Source organism: Saccopteryx bilineata, chromosome 2 (genome assembly GCF_036850765.1).
Source record: "Saccopteryx bilineata isolate mSacBil1 chromosome 2, mSacBil1_pri_phased_curated, whole genome shotgun sequence".
Taxonomy (NCBI): domain Eukaryota; kingdom Metazoa; phylum Chordata; class Mammalia; order Chiroptera; family Emballonuridae; genus Saccopteryx; species Saccopteryx bilineata.
The window spans coordinates 360,141,971-360,163,135 of NC_089491.1; the positions used below are offsets into that span (position 1 = coordinate 360,141,971).

The following is a 21,165-nucleotide window of genomic DNA, read 5'->3' on the forward strand; positions in this document are numbered from 1 at the left end:
GCACGCACAGAGCCCCCCACACCTGTATGGAAGCTAGCGGAAGACAGACACTCAGCCCTGGCTCCTAGCTGTCGGAGGCAGGGTGGGAGCCAGTGCGCTACCAGGCCGGGGGCACGTTCGCACCAGGGCAGGAAAGCACATCAGCTTGTGGAGCCGGGCACCCACCCTCCACACTCGAGCCTGTTTCAGAACCTGTTCCAGCTTCTCCACACACTGTGGCACTGGGCCTCCAGTTTGCTAAACTTCTCCCTCCTCCCAGGTTCCAGCAGCATCCACAAGGTTCTGTCCTCTTACAGAAGGGTCAGGCTATTGGCTGCAGGACCTTTAGGGTGCTGCTTGGACCAAGTCGGAGGTGTCATGCTCGGCCCTGTCACTCCCTTTCTATCATGAACATACTTCTTGGGTGTTCTCAGAACAAAGTTATCAGGTAAAATCCAATCTGGTTTTTTGGGGTTTTTTTGTTTGTTTTTTGAGATTTTGTTTTATTGATTTCAGCCTGACCTGTAGTGGTGCAGTGGATAAAGTGTCAACCTGGAACGCTGAGGTCACCAGTTTAAAACCCTGGGCTTGCCTGACCTGTGGTGGCGCAGTGGATAAAGCGTCAACCTAGAAACGCTGAGGTTGCCGGTTCAAAAAACCCTGGGCTTACCTGGTCAAGGCACATATGGGAGTTGATGCTTCCTGCTCCTCCCCCCCCCCCCCCCGCTTCTCTCCCCTCCCTATAATGAATAAATAAAATCTTAAAAAAAAAATAAAATAAAAATAAAACCCTGGGCTTGCCTGGTCAAGGTACATACAGGAAGAATCTACTATGAGTTGATGCTTCCCACTTCTCTCTCCTCTTGCTCTCCCCCTTTCTCTTTCTTTCTCCTCTCTCTAAAATTAATAATTTTTCTAAACTCTAAAAAAAAAATTTTTATTGATTTTAGAAAGAAGAGAAAGAGAAAGAGAGAGAGAGAAGGGGTGGGGGAGCGGGAAACATCAACTTATAGTAGTTGTTTCTCATGTGCCTTGACCGGGCAAGCCTGGGGTTTCCAACCAGCAGCCTCAGCATTTCAGGGCAACACTTTATCCACTGCGTCACCACAGGTCAGACTAATTTGATTATTTTTAAAGTGCCCTTCAGCCCTGAGATTCTGTGATTTAAGCTCATTGGGTTCCTATGATATATCAGATTCTATGCTAGATATTGTAAAAGAAACTATAAGAAAAGGTAGTTCTACTTGAGCTCTTTATAGTCTATTTTGAAATTAAGATCAGTCATCGTAAAGCATTCAGAAGTAGCAAGCAAACCATTATACTTATAATTTCAAAAAAGAAAGCAAGTGTATATGGTAAGCTCTGTGGTACTGACCTTGGACCTCCAGAGAAGGGTTCCTAAGCACAGCTTTCCCTTGGGCAACCCAAATGAAGAGGCTAAGTGTACTGCTCCCAGGGCAGGCTGGTGGCTCGGCCTGCTCTCTGTAGCAAATGCAGTATCCACTCCCTTTGGTTTCTGCAGCTCTGGAAGGAATTGCTTCCTGTGCTGTTGGTGGTTATCTTACCAACTATCCCTATTTTTTATTTCATTTCCATTTTTCATTTGAAAAAAATACACATAGTTTTTAAGAAAAAAAAAAGTACCATGAGTCTTATAATAGAAATCAAAAGTTTTCAGCCTGGGCCCTTCCCGTCTCCCATTCTGCTCCCTGGTGGTTTCCCCAGATATCTACCCTCCTGGATATACAGACCTTGAAGAAAGGAGCTGGGCAGGAAGAAAGGAAACTGATATGTGTTAGGTTACTAATTCATGTATCAGGCACTTTTTGCTAGATACTTTCACATACAAGGTAACTGTGGAAATTTGCTGTGTTAACAAAACTTCTGGTTTCTGGTGAAGGCAGGGAGGCCCAGGGAGAGATGATTCAGTCACTCTGTAAAAGGGAGGAAGCAGCACACTCCCTGTGGAGACCTAAGGAGAAGGAAAACCTGAGGCCTTGTCGCGTGGGTCTTCACGTTCCACACCTTCTGCGCAAACTAATTGTATTACCTTTATTTGTAATTTGCGGTGTCTCAATTTTCGATGGGTTAGCATCCCCAAGTCTTCGTCAGTGTCTAGAAGAAGGAATTTAGCCTATAAAAGAGCCCCTCCTGGGGACCCAAGTTTGTTAACTTCCTCGTTAAATGTTCCTGTGGATTATCTCCCCACCAGCTTGAGGAAGGGTTGCTCTCTTGCTTCAGAGAAAGTTGGTTACTTAGCACCTTCCAGAAACAGAATTAAGTTCTTTGTCTCTTGCACACTTTAAGACAACTTGGTCCTTGTTGCCATTGGTCTTATTCAAAGTGTCTGTGTTTTCCCTGATTCCCAGTTCACTGTCCTAGGACCGCCGTGGCCCAGGCTTAGCTGCAGTAAGAAGGGTTCCTATGAGCTCTCCTTCCGGGTCAGCACACTTGATTCCAGGCCAGGGCCAGTCTGTCTGAATCACAGCATTCCAGTTGCACACCCCCTCTCACCCCCACCAGAGGCTTCTGCAGCTTTTTACTCATACAAACAAAAATAAATCTCACTACCGGCCCCTGAACTCTACAGCAGCATGCTTCCCCCTTCTCCCCGAGCGTCCCATGGCTATGAGTGGGGACTTGGCACTCTCCCACCGACATCACTTTTTCACTCCCTGCGCATCCTGTGTCCTTCTCTCACCGTGCGACCCAGAGATCGGAATGGGACGTGACGGCCGGCACAGGCGCCGTGCACAGCTGCCAGGAATCTGACGGGTAAAATCTGGAAAAGTTGGGAGGGCAAATGCTAAACACAGACACACACACACACACACACACAGCACCACTCAGAGAGGGCCGGAAACAGAGACACCCACAGAAAAGGGCTTGCGGACTCCCAATCCTTTCTCAGTCTGCTATTCTTTGGAGGGGACTGAGACAGTCTCATGACCCATGTATGACCCCCCTCAGAGGCCCACTGGTACCCCAGGAGCAGCTTCATTTTATCTCCTGAGACTCACGAGGGCATGTGGGGAACAGGAAGCAGTTGTATGGTGACTCACTGGGCAGAGCCAGGTTAAGGGAAGTTGTCTGCGGGTGTCCCTGGGACCGGATGATGGCAGCACAAATCTGACCACCCTCATACAGCTTGACCCCACCCTGCCCCTGGGGAACCAACCAAGCTGTCACCTCCCTAAGAAGCTATGGCCCTTATTCACCTTTCTGGCCCTGAGCCAGAACTTAACTCAGAGCTTCACACAAGTAGGCTCAGTTAGCCCCCAGCCTCCCCTGTCCAATTATCTTAAAGGCTTTCCTGCCTGTTGCCAGCTCTAAAGGTATGATGGGGTATGAGGTCTTAGGTGATCTTGTTCACACAGGGTCAAAATAGGCAGCCAGTTCCACTTCCTTAGAGACAAACCAGGGCTGGAACGTCATTTCTGGGGGCAGTAAAGCTGAGCTGTGAAGGGAGTTAGTGGGGCAGTGCTTAGATGCACCACTCAGGGCCCTGAGGCCCTGTCCCCACAGACCTCAGTTAGGACCCTGAGGCCTTGTCTCCACAGAGACCAGTGCTCCCTGCCTTTCCTCACCAGTGTCAGTGCTTGTTCTGTTTCCTCTCACCCAGAAAGAGATTTCAGGGCCTCTGATACCAGGAAAAACGTTCCTGGCTATGGAAACGCTGGCTAGAGAACACCAAGAGCTAGGAAAAGGAGGAACAGAAATGCTGATGCTCCCTCGGTATAAGGAGAAACAGTAGTGCGCTGTTCATGAACTTGAGTTGGGACCGTGTCCTGTTCTTAAAAAATTCCCAAGCCATTACACAATGTTATATGTCAATTATGTTTCAATAAAAAATTAAATTTAAAAAAAATGCCTACACTGAGCTAGATAAATGTGTGTCACCCCCATGGAGAGGGACAGTGACCCAAGGTCCCTTTAGATGGTGGCCAGCAGCAGTGGCACTTTCCCCAAATGAGGTGAGAGCAATAGGAAGACCAGCACACTGGGCCTCAGCTGCATCTCATGCCTGCCAGCGTCCTGTGGCTTGTGCCTTCCATCTGCTGTGGTGGCAGTGGCAGTAACAACTTACTCATAGGAAGAGGTCCCCAGCAGGTCACAGAGAACCACCCCCAGCATTCAAAGGCATGCCCTTTCAGTTTTACTGTCATTGCCAGTGAAACCTGATCACCTTCCTCACTGACTGTTAGTGGCCAGGGCCCAGCACTGGGGGCCCCATTTCACTTGGCACGCACATCTACCCCGCGGCCCTGAGCCTGTGTTTGTGGCCTTGCAAGCTGGTGTGCGGTAGAAGGCCATGAGAGGGCGTGACAGAACTGGGACCTGCCTGCCTGGCCCTTGCCAGTTTGTGTGAGTGCCCTCCAGCTCTGAATGCCAGGAGCACACATCTGAGTAGATGCCAGCAAATCAGTGTGCTGCTTGGCCATGGCCCCCAGAAGAGGAAGCCACACAATAGTGACCTTGCTCTACAGTGACAGGCATACCCAGAGCCATTGCCACGCATAAGGCTTTGTCAGACTGAAGAAAACTGGGCTTTTTCAGATGTGCATGGAGCTTCCCTGAACTATGTGACCAGCTGTGAGACAAGCAGGCACTAGGCCATGTGCTTTCCAAGGTGTGACGCGTAGGCAGCTGGGTGCTACATAAGGTGGGGTTTTTTTTGTTTTTTTTGTTTGTTTTTTTCATTTTTCTAAAGCTGGAAACGGAGAGACAGTCAGACAGACTCCCGCATGCGCCCGACTGGGATCCACCCGGCACGCCCACCAGGGGAGACGCTCTGCCCACCAGGGGGCAATGCTCTGCCCATCCTGGGCGTCGCCATGTTGCGACCAGAGCCACTCTAGCGCCTGGGGCAGAGGCCACAGAGCCATCCCCAGCGCCCGGGCCATCTTTGCTCCAATGGAGCCTTGGCTGCGGGAGGGGAAGAGAGAGACAGAGAGGAAAGTGCGGCGGAGGGGTGGAGAAGCAAATGGGTGCTTCTCCTGTGTGCCCTGGCCGGGAATCGAACCCGGGTCCTCCGCACGCTAGGCCAACGCTCTACCGCTGAGCCAACCGGCCAGGGCGTAAGGTGGTTTTTTAATGGTCATGCCTAGGAGACACTTTGACTTTTCCTTATGGAAATTGGGCTTGTACTAGTAAATATGACTTGGCTATCAAACCCTTGATACCATGGATATTATTACTTGAGAGGAGGCTAAGCAAAAAATGAGTTGATTTAAAGTCAGTTTAAAGGGAAAAAAATCAAGTAATAATAGTACACATTGTACAGAGCTGTGGCAGAAGAATGCAAGTAGAACACAAAACACTAACATTAGGAAACACTCTGCTGGTGGGGTTGGGGGAAGGTGGCAGTTCCTACAGGTCTGAGTGTTGCTCTGCTCAGACCTGCAAATTGGGTCCTAATCCGTCACACCCTGCCGACTCCTGCTGCTGTGGGAGACTTTGCTTTTATTAGTTGTCAGCATTACTTTTTTGGTAGTCTTTGAATTTAACTTTTTTAACTACACAGTGAAGTAAATTGAGATACAAATTCTGTTTGAAATATATATATACATATATAAAGTGTCTATTTAAAAGTACCCCTCTATATGCTGCTTAGATAATATATGTGAAACTTCTTTCATATCTAAGGAACCTAACTTGCCCTTAGAGATTTTTAGCTCAGGGTCTTACTTTCAGAGACCTGCTATTTTTAATACCATCCGATCCTTTCTCAGTCTTAACGCAGAATTTTAGTCACGCCCCATTCCCTGAGCCATTTGGTCTATGTTGATTTTTATTGCAGTGCCTTGCCCAGCCCTTGAGCCTGTCTCTCAGGCCTGATGGGGGCTGGCTGTTCCTCTGGAGGGAAAAGAGGTTCAGGGGCAGGATGCTGACACACTGTGGAGTCAGGGCTCTGCTCACCCACCCACTTGCCTGCTCACTCTTTGGCTCACTCACCATTCTCTGCCCCCTCTAGGCTGTCCTGGAGGACCAGAGTCAGATGAGGCAGATGGAGCTCGAGATCAGACCCTTATTCCTCGTACCAGACACCAACGGCTTCATTGACCACCTGGCCAGTCTGGCACGGCTTCTGGAGAGCAGGAAGTACATCCTGGTGGTGCCCCTCATTGGTGAGTCAGGCCACAGCAGCCCTGCACGTACACAGCAGCTCCTTTACACAAATGTCCCCTGCCCGTGGCCCGGCAGGCAGAGCCCTGCTGTGTGTGTAAGACAGGATTTGCAGGGAAGTAGGGAATGTGTGGGGCAAGGAAAATTGTTTAATAATCAAAGCATTTCAAATTATTATGGCTGATCCATGGCTTAAACTGCTTGAGCAAATGGACTCCTGTGTCCCAGCAACCAGAGGCTGCATGAGCCCAGCCCTTGTTTTTATCCTTATAAAGCTTGCAGTAAAACAGCAAAGCTGGTTCCCGTTATTGGTAAACAGTCAGCCCTGGCAGATAACGGCAGTGCTGCTGGGTGGTCTGGCAGGGAGGCTGGGAGGATTTTGAAGTGGTTAGATGCCTTTGGTCTGATTGTCTTGTAGCTTTTCATGATCATTCTATTGGTTCGAGGTAGCATTCTTCTGGCCAGTGTCACCCTAAGGCCAGGCCGACAGAAACCCTCCAGAGCAAGCCCTTGGCTCATGCCTGTGGATTCCTGCCACTTGGGCCCTTACCACTGTCTGGTCATTGGTGCTGGTGCAGGGTCAGCATCTCATGACCAGCTAGCTTGCTTCCATCCTCAGGCCAAAGGGGCCCAGCTGGGCTGTCTCCAGGAGACTGTCTAGGCACCCTTAGTTCTTGGAGCTCTGTGGTAGGTCAGCCTCAGGATGGGCTTTGGGCTGTGGGCTCCTGCCTCATCTAGCTGATGTAGCTAATGTAGCTGAGGGCTGTTCTGTGGAAGGAGAGTGTCTGGGAGAAGATTGGGAAGCCCAGGCTTTTTATTGTCCCCCTCTCAGCAGCCACTTGGAGCAAGTTTGGGAGCCCTGTCCTCTGGAAAAGCCGCCAGACTGGCAGTCTGCCTGCCAAGCCACCTCTGACATCTATGCCAAGATGTTCCATTGGGCCTTCCCTCCCAGTCCCAAGTGTCTTAGTGCCAGATGAGGGTGGAAACAAAGGGCAGGAAACATCCGCCCCTGCAGAGGCTGTAGAACCCTGGGGGGTTGTGGGAAACACGTTAGCACCACCTGAGAATGTTGGCACTGAAGCAGCCCTCGTCCCGCCTCCACCCTCCCTGTCTTCCTTCCCCCTCCCCATGTGGCCTGGCCAGAACCTCTTAAACCCATGCTCTTAGACCTAAGAGAAGGTTTTCTGTTTTCAAACATAGAGCAGCTTTTCTCCCCAAGGCAGAGCAACAATATCATCATGTTGTTCCAACTTCCCTTTTCCCTCACTAGGTCCTGGGGTAGGGTGGCTTTCAGGATTACAGGTCTCTGTGCTTTCCTACCAGGAGATTTTCAGGGGGAAGAAAGTAAATTGGACTTTTTTTTTTTTTGCTATAGTCAGGAAATGGTATAACTAAGAGAGGTGACATCTCAGGAGCCCCCTAAGACTTAGAAGGAGCCTCAGACACCATCCCAAGCTAGTAGGGTTCTTGTTCACCAGCATGGATTGGACCTCTGCTGTGTACATAGTCTCCTTGTTCCTGGGTGTTCCAATGAATGGCAGAACTGCAGCCCCTTGGTCTTGAGGAGCTGTGGTTCAGTGGAGAAAGCCAGATTTGGTGTGGAGAGATAAAATATATAAGAAAACCCATAGGATGCATGCCAAATAAATAGATGGCCCCCAGGGCGTTGGGAAATGACAACTCTGTTAAAAGAGGCCAGCCTCTTTGAACCTTTCTAGCTGGGCAGGGCCTTGGACCATCAGGAACTATAGAGGGAGCTCCTGTTTAATGAGGCTCCCTCAGTGGACTCCTGTCTTATGTCCAGAGCACAAAGGGTTAAACCAGCAGCCTTCCCTGCTTGTTTCTTGTGCTCTTTAACCTGCTCCATGCTCCTTAGGCCTGACCCCAGCATCGAGAAGCCCCGCCTGGTGCAGAAGCACAAACAAGCTTCCCTTTTGAAGCCTGTTTAGTTTGGAAGCAGGAAAGCAGATTTTGGGATGGAATACCAGTTTTTTGTGTTTGATGTTCTCTTTGTTGTACCATATACTCATCCACCACTACTCTCCAACCTCAACAATACAGTATGTGGACACTGTAGCCTCAGGTTGCTGAAAGCATGATCATGTGTGTGGTGTGTGTGTGTGGGTGTGTGTTCCCACGTGGGCCTTTTCCAGAAAGTGTCTCTGAATACCCAGACAGTGAGTGCCAGGCTCACCATGGAACAGCATGCTCATGCTGATTCCCTAAGCCATGAATCATTGCACCGAGGAGAGGCCTCAGACCCCAAACTCTCCCGGAGCCCCCAAGGAGTGCATATTTCCCACTTGACCTCAGGCTTTGGCTGGAATTTTGGAAAGAATCTTCACCAGAAAATGAAGCCGTGTCCCAGACACATAGGCAGGCAGGCAGACAGGCATACACACACACATGCACACGCACACACACGTGCAGTATCAGAGGAGGTAGATGTGCCAAGGGCATGGTTTTGGGGAATACCAGGGCTCTTGCAAGTTAGGCCATGACAGCTGATTCTGACTTGGTGACCTCCCTGCCCTCTGCCGAGGCATGGGGTGTAGAACTTTGCTCTTTCTTGAACTGTTGTGGTTGGGGGCCCAAGGGGATGAAGGCGAGTGCCTCTCTCCCTTTAGCTGCTGCATACCCTTACCTCTCCTGAGAGACCCTTTCAATTTGATCCTATAACTAAGGAATGTGATGGAGGGGCCAGGTTTCTTCCTCTGAATACAGCAGCTCCCGAAAATCCCTGTAAGTTCCTCCCAGAAGTGCAGGGCCTGGAGGACGAGGCAGAAAGAGGAGCGAGCACTGTGGAAAGTCTGGGATGCTTCTTTCTCCCCATCATCCCCTACTTTCACTGGAACACTTCTGTGGGGCAGGGTGATTCTGTGTTCTGGGGAGGGGCTGGCTGGGAAAGTGAGGCTTAGGGTGCAGACTGACACAATTGCTGATTGCTGAGGCTGATACCTTGTGGAACTGTGTCTCACCAGTGATCAATGAGCTGGACGGCCTGGCCAAAGGTCAAGAGACGGACCACCGGGCTGGGGGCTATGCTCGAGTGGTACAAGAAAAGGCCCGGAAGTCCATCGAGTTCCTTGAGCGGCGATTTGAGAGTCGGGACCCTTGCCTACGGGCGCTGACCAGCCGTGGCAACGAACTTGAATCCATTGCCTTCCGCAGTGAGGACATCACTGGCCAGCTGGTGAGACCCCCAGCAGAAGTCATGCCTATAGTCAGCCTTCAGAACAGGTTCTTCAGGCGTGGGGGTTAAAAAAAGGTCAGTCAACCTGGGCAGCCACCATCGAAGCCTAGAAATGGGAGTTTCGTGTCACACATGGCACAGGTGAACTCAGCCAAGTGGGGCCAGGGCATGTATGGGAGGGACTCTGGGAGGTGACCCTCCCCAGCACCCCAGAGGCAGAGTGTACCTGTGCCTCCACTTCCTCCACATGGCGCCCCCTCCTGCCCAGTAAGCACTTCTCACACTCTCTTCTTCCAGGGTAACAATGATGACCTGATCCTCTCCTGCTGCCTTCACTACTGCAAAGACAAGGCTAAGGACTTCATGCCCACCAGCAAAGGTACAGTTCTGCTTCTGCCTCAGGATTATCTGTTCCCTGCCCTACCTTGTTCTGCCATCCTCGGCTGTGGACAAGTTGGAGGAATTGGGGGTCAGTCCTCAGGCAAGCTCAGTCTCCTGCCCTTCTGGAAGTCAGACCCTCCTATCACAGCTCCCCACCGCCCGGGAAATGTCAGATGGACCCTGGGCCAACTAGGGATGGGCCTAGCCCAGGAAGCCAGGCTGCAGGCCGTGAGCTTTCTCACTCGGCATGTATCCATTTCCTTTCTTGGGTCCTCAGTGAGTTCTCTTGACAGCAAGAATGTCTTTATGATTCAGTGTAGCTTATTCTGGCCATAGTCTCCTGAGCCCGGCCCTCTGCAGCTCTGAGAGGACAGTCCCCAGTGGTCCCTGCTCAGAGCCATGCTCATCCTCTTAGTTCATCCTTGATGTTTACCCTGTATCAGGCTGGGGGTGGAGGGACTTCCCCAGTGAGTAGTGGGTTTTTTTCTTCCTGTCTCTATGTTGGTAAGCTACAGGACTTCACAGGCTGGCTGGAATTGGAGGCAAGGGAGGGCTGGAGCACCTCATTCAACCCGGAACTTCCCTGCACAGCCCCTTGGAGTCAATGAAGCTCAGGTGTTTTCTGCTCTTGACTCCCAGGAATATGACATTTCTCTTTATTTGGAAGGAATTCCTAAGACCTCCTAGTTCAGTGTCATCTGCAGAACTTACCATTCTCACCATTTGGCTTCTGTCTACATATATTTAATATCTTGTCATTGTCTTTTAGTCATTGTCACTCACTTCCTCTGCTTATTTTCCTGGGTCTGGCTTCCAGGCTGGTCTGGGGATTGACTTCTCTGCTGCTGCTTCTCCCACCCACACTAGTGCAGCCCCTCACTCCTGCTCAGTCTCTCTGCCCGGTTCTGGTAATGAGTCCATAACTGCTCTTCTTCAGGCAGGTCCTACCATGTGGCTTGCACATACTGTCCTTTAGAACCAGATCTAGAGCATTCAAGTGGTAAAAAGGAGTCCTCGCTGAGCCAAACAGAGGAGCTTGGGCTCTGCTCCCAGGCAGCTTCCTAGAGGGTCACCTTCTGAGGGAGAGGTAGGCAGGCATGCAGAAGGCCTTGTTGGGAAGTATGGTTCAGATACTGCTGTGGCCCCACCCAGCCTCAGAGCTGTTTCGTTCTTAGCAGAGACACATTTTGGCTTTGGCCCTACTAGTCTCCCCACCCCCACCCCACTTCACCCCAAACAGCCTACAGGAACCCATTGCCATCCTAGGGACCGCCCCTATCAGAATTACATCAGCAACGGCTGGTGTAATCAAACCCCATTTGTCAGTGTGAATTCTTAGCAGATTAACTTGTCAGATTCACAGAGAAACTGTCACCAAATGTTTATGTGTAAACGATGTTGAATTTTAAAATCATGTGGATTATGGCGGATAGGGCCTGACAAGATGACAGTCTCTGGTTTCTAACAAAGTGAAGTTACCAGTGTCAAAACAGAGGATGTTTATTGTTAAAAATGTCTCAAAGTATCCACAGAAACCCCTGCAGACCCCTGCCAGCAGTGCTGGGCCTTGGTTGGCTGACCTAAAGCCTGGGACTCTCCTGGTCTGAGTCCCAGGGCAGAAATGGCGAGGCTGTGGGCAGACTTGGGCAGCCAGCTGGGAGCCGCACACAGCACCGCACTCACACTCCCCAGAGGGTCAGGCCCAGGTAGTTAAGTGGTCACAGAGCAGCCCCTGTTCCCATGGCTACCTCCTTTTTCCTCTGCCCACCACAGCCCCTCACTTTCCTTCACACCCTCTTCCACCTCTCCCTACCACCAGCCCCATGTGCCTCTCCCTCCTTCTTCCCCCAGACTCCTCCCAAGGCTGACAGCCAGTCTCAGCCTCCCTGCTTGGAGCTGGAAAGCCTGAAACTTCTCAGGTTCAACATGGACATTTGCAATCTCCCAGCCCAGGCAGCGCCGGCAGGCAGTAGGCCCTACAGGATGTTTCCTGTGCCTTCTGTCTGCTGGCCTGGCCCTTCTCCAGGAAATACCCAGCCTGGGACTAAGGAGTGAACTTGCCACCTGAGGGGCTTTGCCAGGGGTGGGGATGTCCCTTGTGTGAGTACTTGGCCCTAGTTTAAATTTTCCCCAATACATTAAAAGGTTAGGGAATTAGGGGAAGAGAGGTGGTAGAAGGCATCTTCCTACTCTAAAAAGAATGAAAGCTGTCTGTGCCAATATAGAAAGATCTTAAAAACATATAAAATTTGAATAAAATAAGTATGGCTAGTATGATCGTAATATTGTAGGAGGAAAAGTTTATATAACAAGTATATATACTTGTACATGTGCATAAAGAAATCTGGAAGATCTACCCTGGAGAACAAGGCCAGGGACACGTGAGGGAGAAAACTGGGAGGATGGGCCTAACTTGATCTTTCTTTTTCTGTCTCCCCTGTGCTGTAGAGATTGTCACCATGGATTACTTTTATTTAATAGAGGAAATCATTTGGCTATAGCCTCAGGGCCACTTGGTATGGCCTCCTCCCCTCAGACCTGCATTGAGCTAACCACTCTGCTTACATCTGGCAGTCTATAGACACTCTATATTCCACCTTTCATTCTCTACCTCTTAATACCTGAAGCATCAGCCTGCTAGTGTTGGAGGGAGAGGATGCATAATAAGATGAGTATTCTGAGTTGGGGGCCAGCCGTGCAGTAACTGGAAGCTTCCAGGCCAGTAACTGGAAGAGAGCAATGCTTAGCCAGGAGTTTTCTTCCTTTTTCTAGCTTTGCCCGAGAACTCAACACAGTGCCTTTGAGTTTGGAAAGAGTGGTAGGAAAGGGGCTTCTGCTCCCTCAGTCCAGAGTACGTGTACTGGGAGAGGGGTGTGTAGAGGCCAGTGGTTTGGGCAGCTCTCAAGACACAAAGCAGCACAATCCCATGCAGGAGGCAGGGGTCCAAAGCAGAAGGGCAGCCTTGGCCCAGCTGGCCCTCTGTAAGCCAGAGGGAAGGGGCATCCTTAGCCTATCATCTGCATGAGGGCAAGGATTTGTGGAAGGGCCAAGAAATGCCTGGCCTTGACCTCCAGGACCATATTCACTTCCAGAGAGAGGAGAGGCAGCCAGTGCCTCTGCCTCCTGCCCTCAGTGCGGTTCTTCCCCTCTCCTTTGCCAACAGAAGAGCCAATTCGGCTACTGCGGGAGGTGGTGCTGCTGACTGATGACCGGAACCTGCGTGTGAAAGCGCTGACGAGGAATGTGCCTGTGCGGGACATCCCGGCCTTCCTCACGTGGGCGCAGGTGGGCTGAGCGGGCCACACCAGGGCTCATCCCCCATGGAACCGTTCCTGAGAGGCCACCAGGTGCCCAGTGCAGCACGGAAGATGGCCACATGCCTAAGCCACCAATCACCCAGACAATAAACCATCCTCTTCCAACCCACACCGTGGCCGTGCTGTGGGGGAGCTAGTCCTCACAGAGCCCTCCCAAGGGTTGGGCAGAAGCTGCTGGGACCCTCCTGGGCTGTGGAGATTTAGTAGGGAAGTGGCTGGCTGCAGCGACAGCAGGTGGGACTGCAGGTGGGCAAGCTAGACAGGCTGCCCATGCTCGCAGCCTTTCTCCCTCCCCCTGCCTACTTCAAGGGCTAGGGGAAGGCCTCCTCTGCCTGTGAACTCAGCCACTTGCTCAGGTGGTGATAGGGCAAAGGGGTTAGTGTTTCCATCAGGTGCCAGTGAAATCACAGGTCCCATTACTCTGCTTCAGACCCCTGTCCTGAATGTGTCCAAGAAGCTTGGTCATGCCATGGAAAGCATGCCCAGGGTGTGTCTTTCTCCTTGAGGCCTGGATTCCCACATGGACCCAAGTTGGGCTCTCGACACCACCTTCCAAACAGCAGCCCTTGACTCCCACGTCTATCCACCCCCACCCCAAACATACACATCCATCCTGCTGTTCTTCTTTCCCTTATCAATCTGGGTCCATTACACTTTGCCACTTGTTTTCCCCATGGATGGTCATGGGTCTAGAGGGAAGGAGCATCTGGTCTCAGGCCCATACTTCCTGGGTGGCCTTTGCCTGCTTCCTTTCCTGTCTTTGGCCTTCCTTTTGCTCTAGTTCCCACTGAAGAAAATTTCCTCAGATTTTTCTCACTCCTCTCCTCCCCTCTCCTTGTCTTCCCTCCTACCCCCTGAATCATCCCCACCCTCCTCCTCTTCCTAGTTGATCCCTCACACCTCTCTCACCTCCCTGGTCCCCTCAATTTTCTCACCTCAGTTCCTTGCTATAGGGGTTCTCACTCTGAATCTCCCTCTTCCTCCAGTACCTGTCTAACTGAGCTTTCCCACCCCACACCTCCTTTCCCAGGCCCCAGTGCTCTGAGAAGCTTCCAGGCCAGTAACTGGAAGAAGCAATGCCTAGCCAGGAGTTTTCATCCTTTTTCTAGCTTTGCCCGAGATCTCAACACAGCACCTTTGAGTTTTTTGTTGCCTCTTTAGCTGGCACCTGAATTCAAAGCCTCACTCAGGAGGCTTCCTACTAGGAATGTGTTCTCTCAACCCAGAGACAGTGATGAGGGGAAGACAAGGTTTTGAGGTGGAGCCAGCAGTAAATTTTGATGGGACCAATGGAGGTAACCCCCAGAACCCCTGTCTGACTTTATAGCCTGCCTAGAGGATGGGAGTAAGGCTGTGCCCTTCTGAGGCCCAAAAGGAGGAGGGGCTGTACAGGAGAGCCATGGCCAATGGATTTGAGGGTGTGAGTCCCTGTGGCCTCAGAAGACTGGGCTCTTTGGGATAGTGTCCCCAGCCTCTCTTTGAGATCCTCTCCTCTGGATGAAGGCTAATGACTGGGTGGGTGGGAGAGAGACCCAGCTCTCCTTTCTGTCCTGTTCACAGCATTGGTTTTGTTTCCTTAATAAATATTTAGTTATGAAACATACCTGACCTCTTGCTGATCTGTCTGTGGGCCTGGGGAGGAAGGAAGGTCCAAGCTTCTACACCTGTGGAAGGGCCCTGTGACTGGTCCCTCCACCCACTCTGTTCCTAGTGCAGGGTGGAAGAGAGCTACAGGGTCCAGGGTCCTTGATTACTGCTTTATTGCTGTTTGGTTCGAGTATAGAAAATGGAAGCGGCTCTGAAAGAGCCTGTGTACAAGGTAGAAAATATACAAAAGAGTAGGAGGGAGCTAAAGAGACCACGTTCCAGCCCAGCCCAGCCTGGGCTCGGGATTTGGGGCTGCCCTGGGCGCATGCAATAAATATGGTCCGGGGCCTCAGGGAGGGAGAAGGGGACACCGCAGGAGTGAGAGACCAGGTAGGCCGGGCTGTGTCAGCCCTCTGACTTAAGAGGGGGAAGGGTTGGCCCTGGGGCTAGTGCCGCTTGTGCAAAATGAGGAACTTCACATTATCAGTCCCGGGGCGGGTGGGAGCGGGGGGCAGGGGGCCCTCCGGCCGGCTCAGTCCCCTCCCAGCTCCCCAAATCTGCCCGACGCTCCGACCCCAGCGGGGAGATTCACAGTGAGAATGGGTGTGGTCGCAAGGGCCGGAGGTAGGGCTGGAAGCGCCCCATTAGTGACACCCCTACCCCCAAGAGCATCACGGAGCTGGGTGAGGGGGCCAACGAACCACAGGAAGAGACGGAGAAGGGCCGGGGTCTCCTTTGGTCAAAGCTGATATCAAAAATATAAATCTCCCTTCCCCCAACCCACCCCCGTCCCGGGTTTTCCTCTCGACCCCATCCCCCGGGCTAAGGCACAAAGCAGTGAGGCCAGGCTAGCCCATTAGAGGGGTGGGGCCGCCGCCACTGCAGTGACACTGCTGCTTCTACTATAGTTGTCCGAGTGCGGTTTGCCTGATCGCTGCTATTCCGTGGGGGCACGGGCCGAGGGCCACGCGGCAGCGACAAGGCGAGCTGGCAAGGGGCGCTCTAGGTGGGTGAGAAACGGTCGATGGTCCGACCGTCAGGCCCGGCAGCCAGGTGAGCTCCCTGGCTCAGCACCTCGGCCGCCTTGTCCGGGCTGAGACCCAGCTCCGCGGTGAACTTAGCCAGCGGGTACAGGCTCTCGAGCGCCACCTTGGGGTCGTGCAGGAAGTGCGTGGTCTGCGCCAGCAGCTCGGCCGCGGCCGCCTTATCCTGCTGCTTCAGGCTCAGCTGTTCAGCCGTGAGGCGGGCCACAGCAAAGACCCCCTCGGGGAAGTCGAGTTTGCCCTTGCCATCCGGGCCGGGGACGCCGGGCAGGCCCCCCAGCCCCGCCAGCGCCCCGGCTGCGCCAGCTGCGCCACCCACGGCATGCATCTTCATGTGGCTGATGAGGTTGCGTTGCTGTGCGAACTTGCCACCGCACACCTGGCACTCGTAGGGCTTCTCTCCCGAGTGGATGCGCATGTGCTCGGTGAGGCGGTACTGTCGCGTGAAACGCATGCCACACGCGTCGCATGCGAAGGGCTTGAGGCCCAGGTGGCTGCGCATGTGGCGCGTCATGGTCCCGCGCTGCGTGAACTTCTTCCCGCAGATGGTGCATGGATAGGGCCGGGTAAGCCAGTGCGTCTTCTCGTGCTGCCGCAGCGTGGCAGGGTCCTTGTAGCTCTTGTCGCATGACGCACAGCGGTATGGCCGCAGCAGTTCGCCCAGTCCGCCAGGAGCCCCAGCTACCTTGTCCCCACTGCCTCCGAAAGGGGGCCCCAGGCCGGCGGCTCCCGCTGCTACCTCAGCCGCCTCGGCCCTGCCATATAGCGCCTCCTCCTCCTCCACGTGCGCTTCCACATGAGCGTTCAGCTGCTCTGAGCTGGGAAAGCCCTTGCCGCACGGGATGCACACGTACAGGTTGTCACCGAAGCTCTCAGGCTCACCATAAGCCAGGTGTGGACATGGGTACCCCTCGAGGTGGCCGCCAGGCGGGCTGGGGTCCTCGCTGCTGCCAGTCTCCTCGCTGCTGCTTTTATAGTCGTCGCCGTCGCCGCCTGCGCCAGGCCCGTCCAGGCTGCCCGGGTAGCGCGGCGGCGGCGCTAGCCCAGGGGAAGTGGCTGGGTCCCCGCCGCGCTCCTCGCAGCGATCTCCGGGAGAACCGCGCTCCCGGCCTAGCTCATCGCCGTAACTGCCCAGGCCTGGCTCGTGCTTCATCCAGCGGTAGAGAAGACTGGGCCCGTCAGGGCGGCCGGGGGGCTCGGGTCCCGGACTGCCGCCGCCACGGAACGGATCCGGAGGCGGTATGGCCTCCTCCAGCTTCTGGAAGGGCAGTGGCGGCAGCGGCGGCAGGACAAGCGGTGGTTCCTTGTAGACTGCGGGGCCGGCGCTGGGAGGGCTGTCTGGGCGCGGAGGCAGCTCGCGCTCGCCCAGCGGCCGCTCGGGAGGCAGGGAGCCCGGCGGGCTTTTCTTGGACAGGTCCAGGCCGCAAAGTGGAGAGCAGCGGCGCTCCGAGGCGCAGAGTGCAGCGGCTGGGCCGGGGCCCGAGGCGTACAACTCGGCACAGTGCGTGTTCACTGCGGCCTCGGGGCCCGAGGGCGGCTCCGCGCTGGGCGGCGGCGGAGGCCCTGCTGGGGACGAGTAGCAAGCCTGGATGACGGGCGTGGCGGCCCGCAGGCCCCGGCCTGGCCGCCCATAGGGTGCATAGCCACCGCCTCCGCTGCCGCCTCCCCGCAGGTGGCAGTACTTGCCGTGGCGCTTGAGGCGCTTCTTGCACAGCGCCACGAGGTCGGGGATCTGCAGGTAGCTGGCAGCGGCCAGCACGGCTCCTAGGCTCGGCTCGGTCCCCGGAGCAACGGCCGCTGCTGCCGCGGCCTCTGCGCCATCAGCCAGACGGCCTGTGTAGATGAAGTCCAGCACCAGACGGAACACCGCAGGGCTCACCATGTCATGGTCCAGGTTGAGCAGGTTGTCATGCACCACCAGGGACTTGAGGTAGGCGCTGCTGGCTGCCAGCACGTTTTTGTGCGCGCGGAAGAGGGCGTTCTGCACCACGATGATCACGTCGCACAAGAAGCCCTTGGTGCGCTGGTTGTTGAGCTGCAGCAGCAGCTGCCTCGAGTGGCCGGGCGCCTCCATCGTGTCCAGCATTGTCTGCCCAGCACAATCTCCTGCGGGGACAGACACCAGTCTGGTCAGGGCCACAGGAGCCCTCGCCGCCGGTTCCCAGCCCTGCGCCTCTCCCCTCCACTTCCCCTTCCCCTCAGCTAGGCAGGGGCATCGAGCACCGGCCTGGGCACTGGTGGAGGATGAGTGGCCTCCGAGTGTGGAAACCTAGGCCGGCAGCTCGGACCAGAAGGAAGAAAGTGGCTGTGGAGAGGAGGTCAAGCAGGCCTGCACCCCCTTGCCTGGAGGCACCGGCACACAGGCTGGGTTCTGGGGACTTCGACGGAGAAAACTGTTTAGGCGAAGTGACCCTTTCGGAGACAGTTACCCGATTTGAGGAAAATGTCCGCTTCAGGAAAAGTCATTCAGGGCCGAGAAGTTTGCCCAAGTGGGATCTAAGGGAGCCGAATGAAAAGCGCTTCCCGGCTCGGGAGAAGTTGCCTCAGTTGGGGGAAGTGATCCGGAGGAGGGGAGCGCCGTGGCCGCCGTGGCGCCGCCTGGCTGGGGGCTGTCAGGCCCTAGATGGGGCCCGGACGGCGGCCGTGGCGCGGGAAGCGGAGGCAGCCGCTGCGGTGGCGGGCAGAGCACGAAGGCCGGGCCCCGGCGCGGGGAGGGCGTTATATCGGGGCAGGAGGCTGAGGCAGGAAGCAGGTGGGGGGGAGGGGGGAGCCACGCAGCTCCCAGGGGAGGGAGGGGGGCAGCGCCCCGGGCGGGCACGGCGCAGCCGGCTGCGGCCCTGACCCCGGCCTGCGCCCCACCCGAGTCCCGGCCCGGCGTCGGCCTTAGGGCTGCATTCACGGCCTGGCACCTACTCTCCCCAGCTCCCCTCGGCCCCTTTTCCATGGGAACTCCGCCGCCCCAAACTTAGGGAAAAGTTTCCCAACTTCAGACATGCCGGGAGGGCGCGCCAGTCCCAGTCCCTTGGCTCCCAGCTTTTTTCCTCGCCCCTCATTTCAGCAGCCGGGCAGCAGTGGGGCCTGAGCTGAGCCCTGAGGTGCCCTACCCGCCCGCTCGCCGGCCCGATACTGTTCCCCGCCTGGCCCGCAGGGCCTCGCGGCCCGTTACCTGCGGCCGCAGTCGGGCCGGGCTTCCCTCCCCGCGGTGATGGCAGCTCCTAGCCGGCGCCCCACCCGCCCCGCTGCCAGGCGCCGAGCTGTGCCAGGACAGCGCCCCTGCCAGCCCCGCCCGTCAGCTCTCCCCTTCCCTTCCCCTCGCCTCTCCAGCCCATGTGCAGGCAGACCCGGCCCGGCCGCTGACCCCGCCGTGAACCCGGCGCAGAGTAGCGACCCGGTGGTCTTGAGTCTTCCAGGGGCGACACCCGTAGTTCCGAACGCCAGCCGCGCTGGGACGCTTGCATCGGATGATGCACCCAAGGCGTCCAGAGCGCGAGGACCGGGCTGTCCGGGTCCCCTGTCCCTCCCGGTCCCCAGCCCGAGACCCACCTGGGGGGCATGTCGAAAGCCCCGGGCCCGGCTGCCAGCGGATCCGGGGGGACGTGGCTGCGCTGCGCTGCCCTCCGCCCGCCGGGCCCCCGGTCGGTCTGTCCTGTTGCTCCGTCCTCCCCGCGTCCCGGTCGCGTCTCAGCCCCGCCGCGCTTTCCGCACACTCTTATCTGGAGCGCCCTGGGCGGGCAGGCTCTGCTGCAGCTATGGCGCCACCTCGTGGCCTCGCCGGGCTTTGCCTTGAACAGCCGCGACCTCCCTCCTGCGCACCTGGGCTAGAGGCTCGCAGATGCGCAGCTGGATCGGGGAGGAGGGGCCTATTCGCAGGTTAATCCTCCTAGATATGCCCACCTGGGGACCCAAGCCCTGGACCTGCGAGCCCACAGCCCCCCGGGGTTTTGAGCTAAACGCTTCCGTATACATGTCTCCGGTTTCTCACGTTGCCCCAATTCGGAGAGATCCTTGCCCTCAAGGAGGGCACTCTCGTGACAGTAGATGTTGGGAGGGAGTAGATGTAGATGTCGTGACAGTAGATGTTACGGAAATCCTAAGGGAGAAAGAAGAAAATAGGATCCTTGAAACTCTTCTTAGACATTCTTGGATGTCTAAGCACACCTACTCTCATTCAGATACATGTGTTAGGTATGCACAGAATAAGCCCGTTTGCATTCAGATGCTCTCGAAGTATCAACACCCGTGGGCGCGTATATTTTTGCACAAACACACACCTGCCCCCTTCTGGGAGTCCAAGTCCCGGGCCCTCCGTGAACCTGAGCAGAGGGTTTACCCAAACAGCTCTCCTTGAACTTGGTCTCTGGAGGGACCCCAGGATATTCGACTTGGAATAGCTGGACAACGCCTCTTAGGGTTCCTGCAGAAACAAATCCAGTCCTCAGATTCCCAAGGGAGACGTTTTGAGGGATCCGATTGGAAGACCCTGTCTCCAAACTACAGACCCGAGAGAAACGGGCCTAGAGGGCCTGCAGCCTGGGATCCCCCGCAAGGTCCTGCGCCCCACTTGAAAGACCGGTTTTTGCAGGTGACTCCCCTTCTGAGAGGGAGGGGAGCCGGCACTGACGCGCAGGCACTCGCTGGGCTACTCCGGAAGTGTTCCCACGCCGCCCAGCATCAGGCTGGTAGGGGGCATCAGATCTCGCCGCGGTCCACGCTCCGCCTCCTCCCCGCACCTCCTGACCCCCGCCCACACGTGAGGGTGGGAGTGGGTTCCCAGGAACGCCTGCAGCTTCTGATTGGCTGCACTTCCCTCAGCGCCCAGCTAGAGGCTGGGGCGCAGAGTTACCATAGTAACCGGTGAGGTTCGCCGAGATCGCGTCTCTCCTAAGCCTTGGAGAACTTAACAAACACGCAGGGCCGCTGGGCAGATGGGGGGCCGCCATTGCGGCCCACGAGTCCTCAGCCCTCAAGTCCCTTCCAGAAGTAATGGCTGAGTCACTCATTGAGGAGATGCTGGCGCGGCCACTCTCAGTCCCAGACAGACAATGAGGGCTCGGTCGCCCCCAAGAGGCTCCCTTTCCTCCGCAGGCGACTTCATATCATAACCTCGGGGCCAGGAGGCGGCTACTGGTCCCTGCACGCTCTTCTCACTCACATTGCGTACTGAGGCCGCCCTCACCCTGTTTCCACTCAGTGTTGTGTGTCAATCTTATGCCAATCCTCTCTTCTGTCTATGGTATCATCACTGGGGAAGTGATGAGATTCCAAGAATGAAAATGGTTATCTCCTGAGCTGCCAGCCATTATGGGCAGAGACGGTCATGCTGTGCGGTGAGAGGGAAAAGTGAACAGAGTGATGGAGGGAGGCGGGAAGTCTCAGATGTACTCTTAGAGCTGGGCTTTGATGGATGAATAGGAGTTCTTCCCCCAGGCAGGAAGGCATTCCTGGAGAAGATAACCTCTGAGACAAAAACCTGGAGGCAAAAAAAAAAGAAAAAAAGAAAATTAAATTTAAAAAATAAATTAAAATAAAAAAAAAAACA

The 21,165-nt window shown here is 55.1% G+C and overlaps 2 protein-coding genes across 8 annotated transcripts in view; one reads left to right on the top strand and one right to left on the bottom strand.

The window, feature by feature from the left end:
* Positions 1–14,021, top strand: part of SMG6 (SMG6 nonsense mediated mRNA decay factor) — a 291,808-nt gene extending 277,787 nt beyond the window's left edge. For all 6 annotated transcript variants that reach the window (XM_066263032.1, XM_066263038.1, XM_066263037.1 and 3 more), the window contains 4 exons: positions 5,954–6,107; positions 9,087–9,298; positions 9,596–9,677; positions 12,843–14,021. In XM_066263032.1, the coding sequence (XP_066119129.1) occupies positions 5,954–6,107; positions 9,087–9,298; positions 9,596–9,677; positions 12,843–12,973 (579 nt within the window). In that variant the 3' untranslated portion in view covers positions 12,974–14,021. The remainder of the gene's footprint in view (positions 1–5,953; positions 6,108–9,086; positions 9,299–9,595; positions 9,678–12,842) is intronic.
* Positions 14,022–14,739: 718 nt separating this feature from the next.
* HIC1 (HIC ZBTB transcriptional repressor 1) lies at positions 14,740–19,307 on the bottom strand. 2 transcript variants are annotated; one of them, XM_066263045.1, is made up of 2 exons: positions 19,170–19,307; positions 14,740–17,732 (listed from the first exon to the last, which is right to left on the bottom strand). In XM_066263045.1, exon 2 carries the CDS (start codon positions 17,710–17,712, stop codon positions 15,586–15,588), a length of 2,127 nt encoding a protein of 708 aa, XP_066119142.1. In that variant the 5' UTR covers positions 17,713–17,732; positions 19,170–19,307; the 3' UTR covers positions 14,740–15,585. The 2 variants fall into 2 exon arrangements, with proteins under 2 accessions (XP_066119142.1, XP_066119141.1); XM_066263044.1 differs by lacking the exon at positions 19,170–19,307 and adding an exon at positions 18,056–18,250.
* Positions 19,308–21,165: the final 1,858 nt, after the last annotated feature.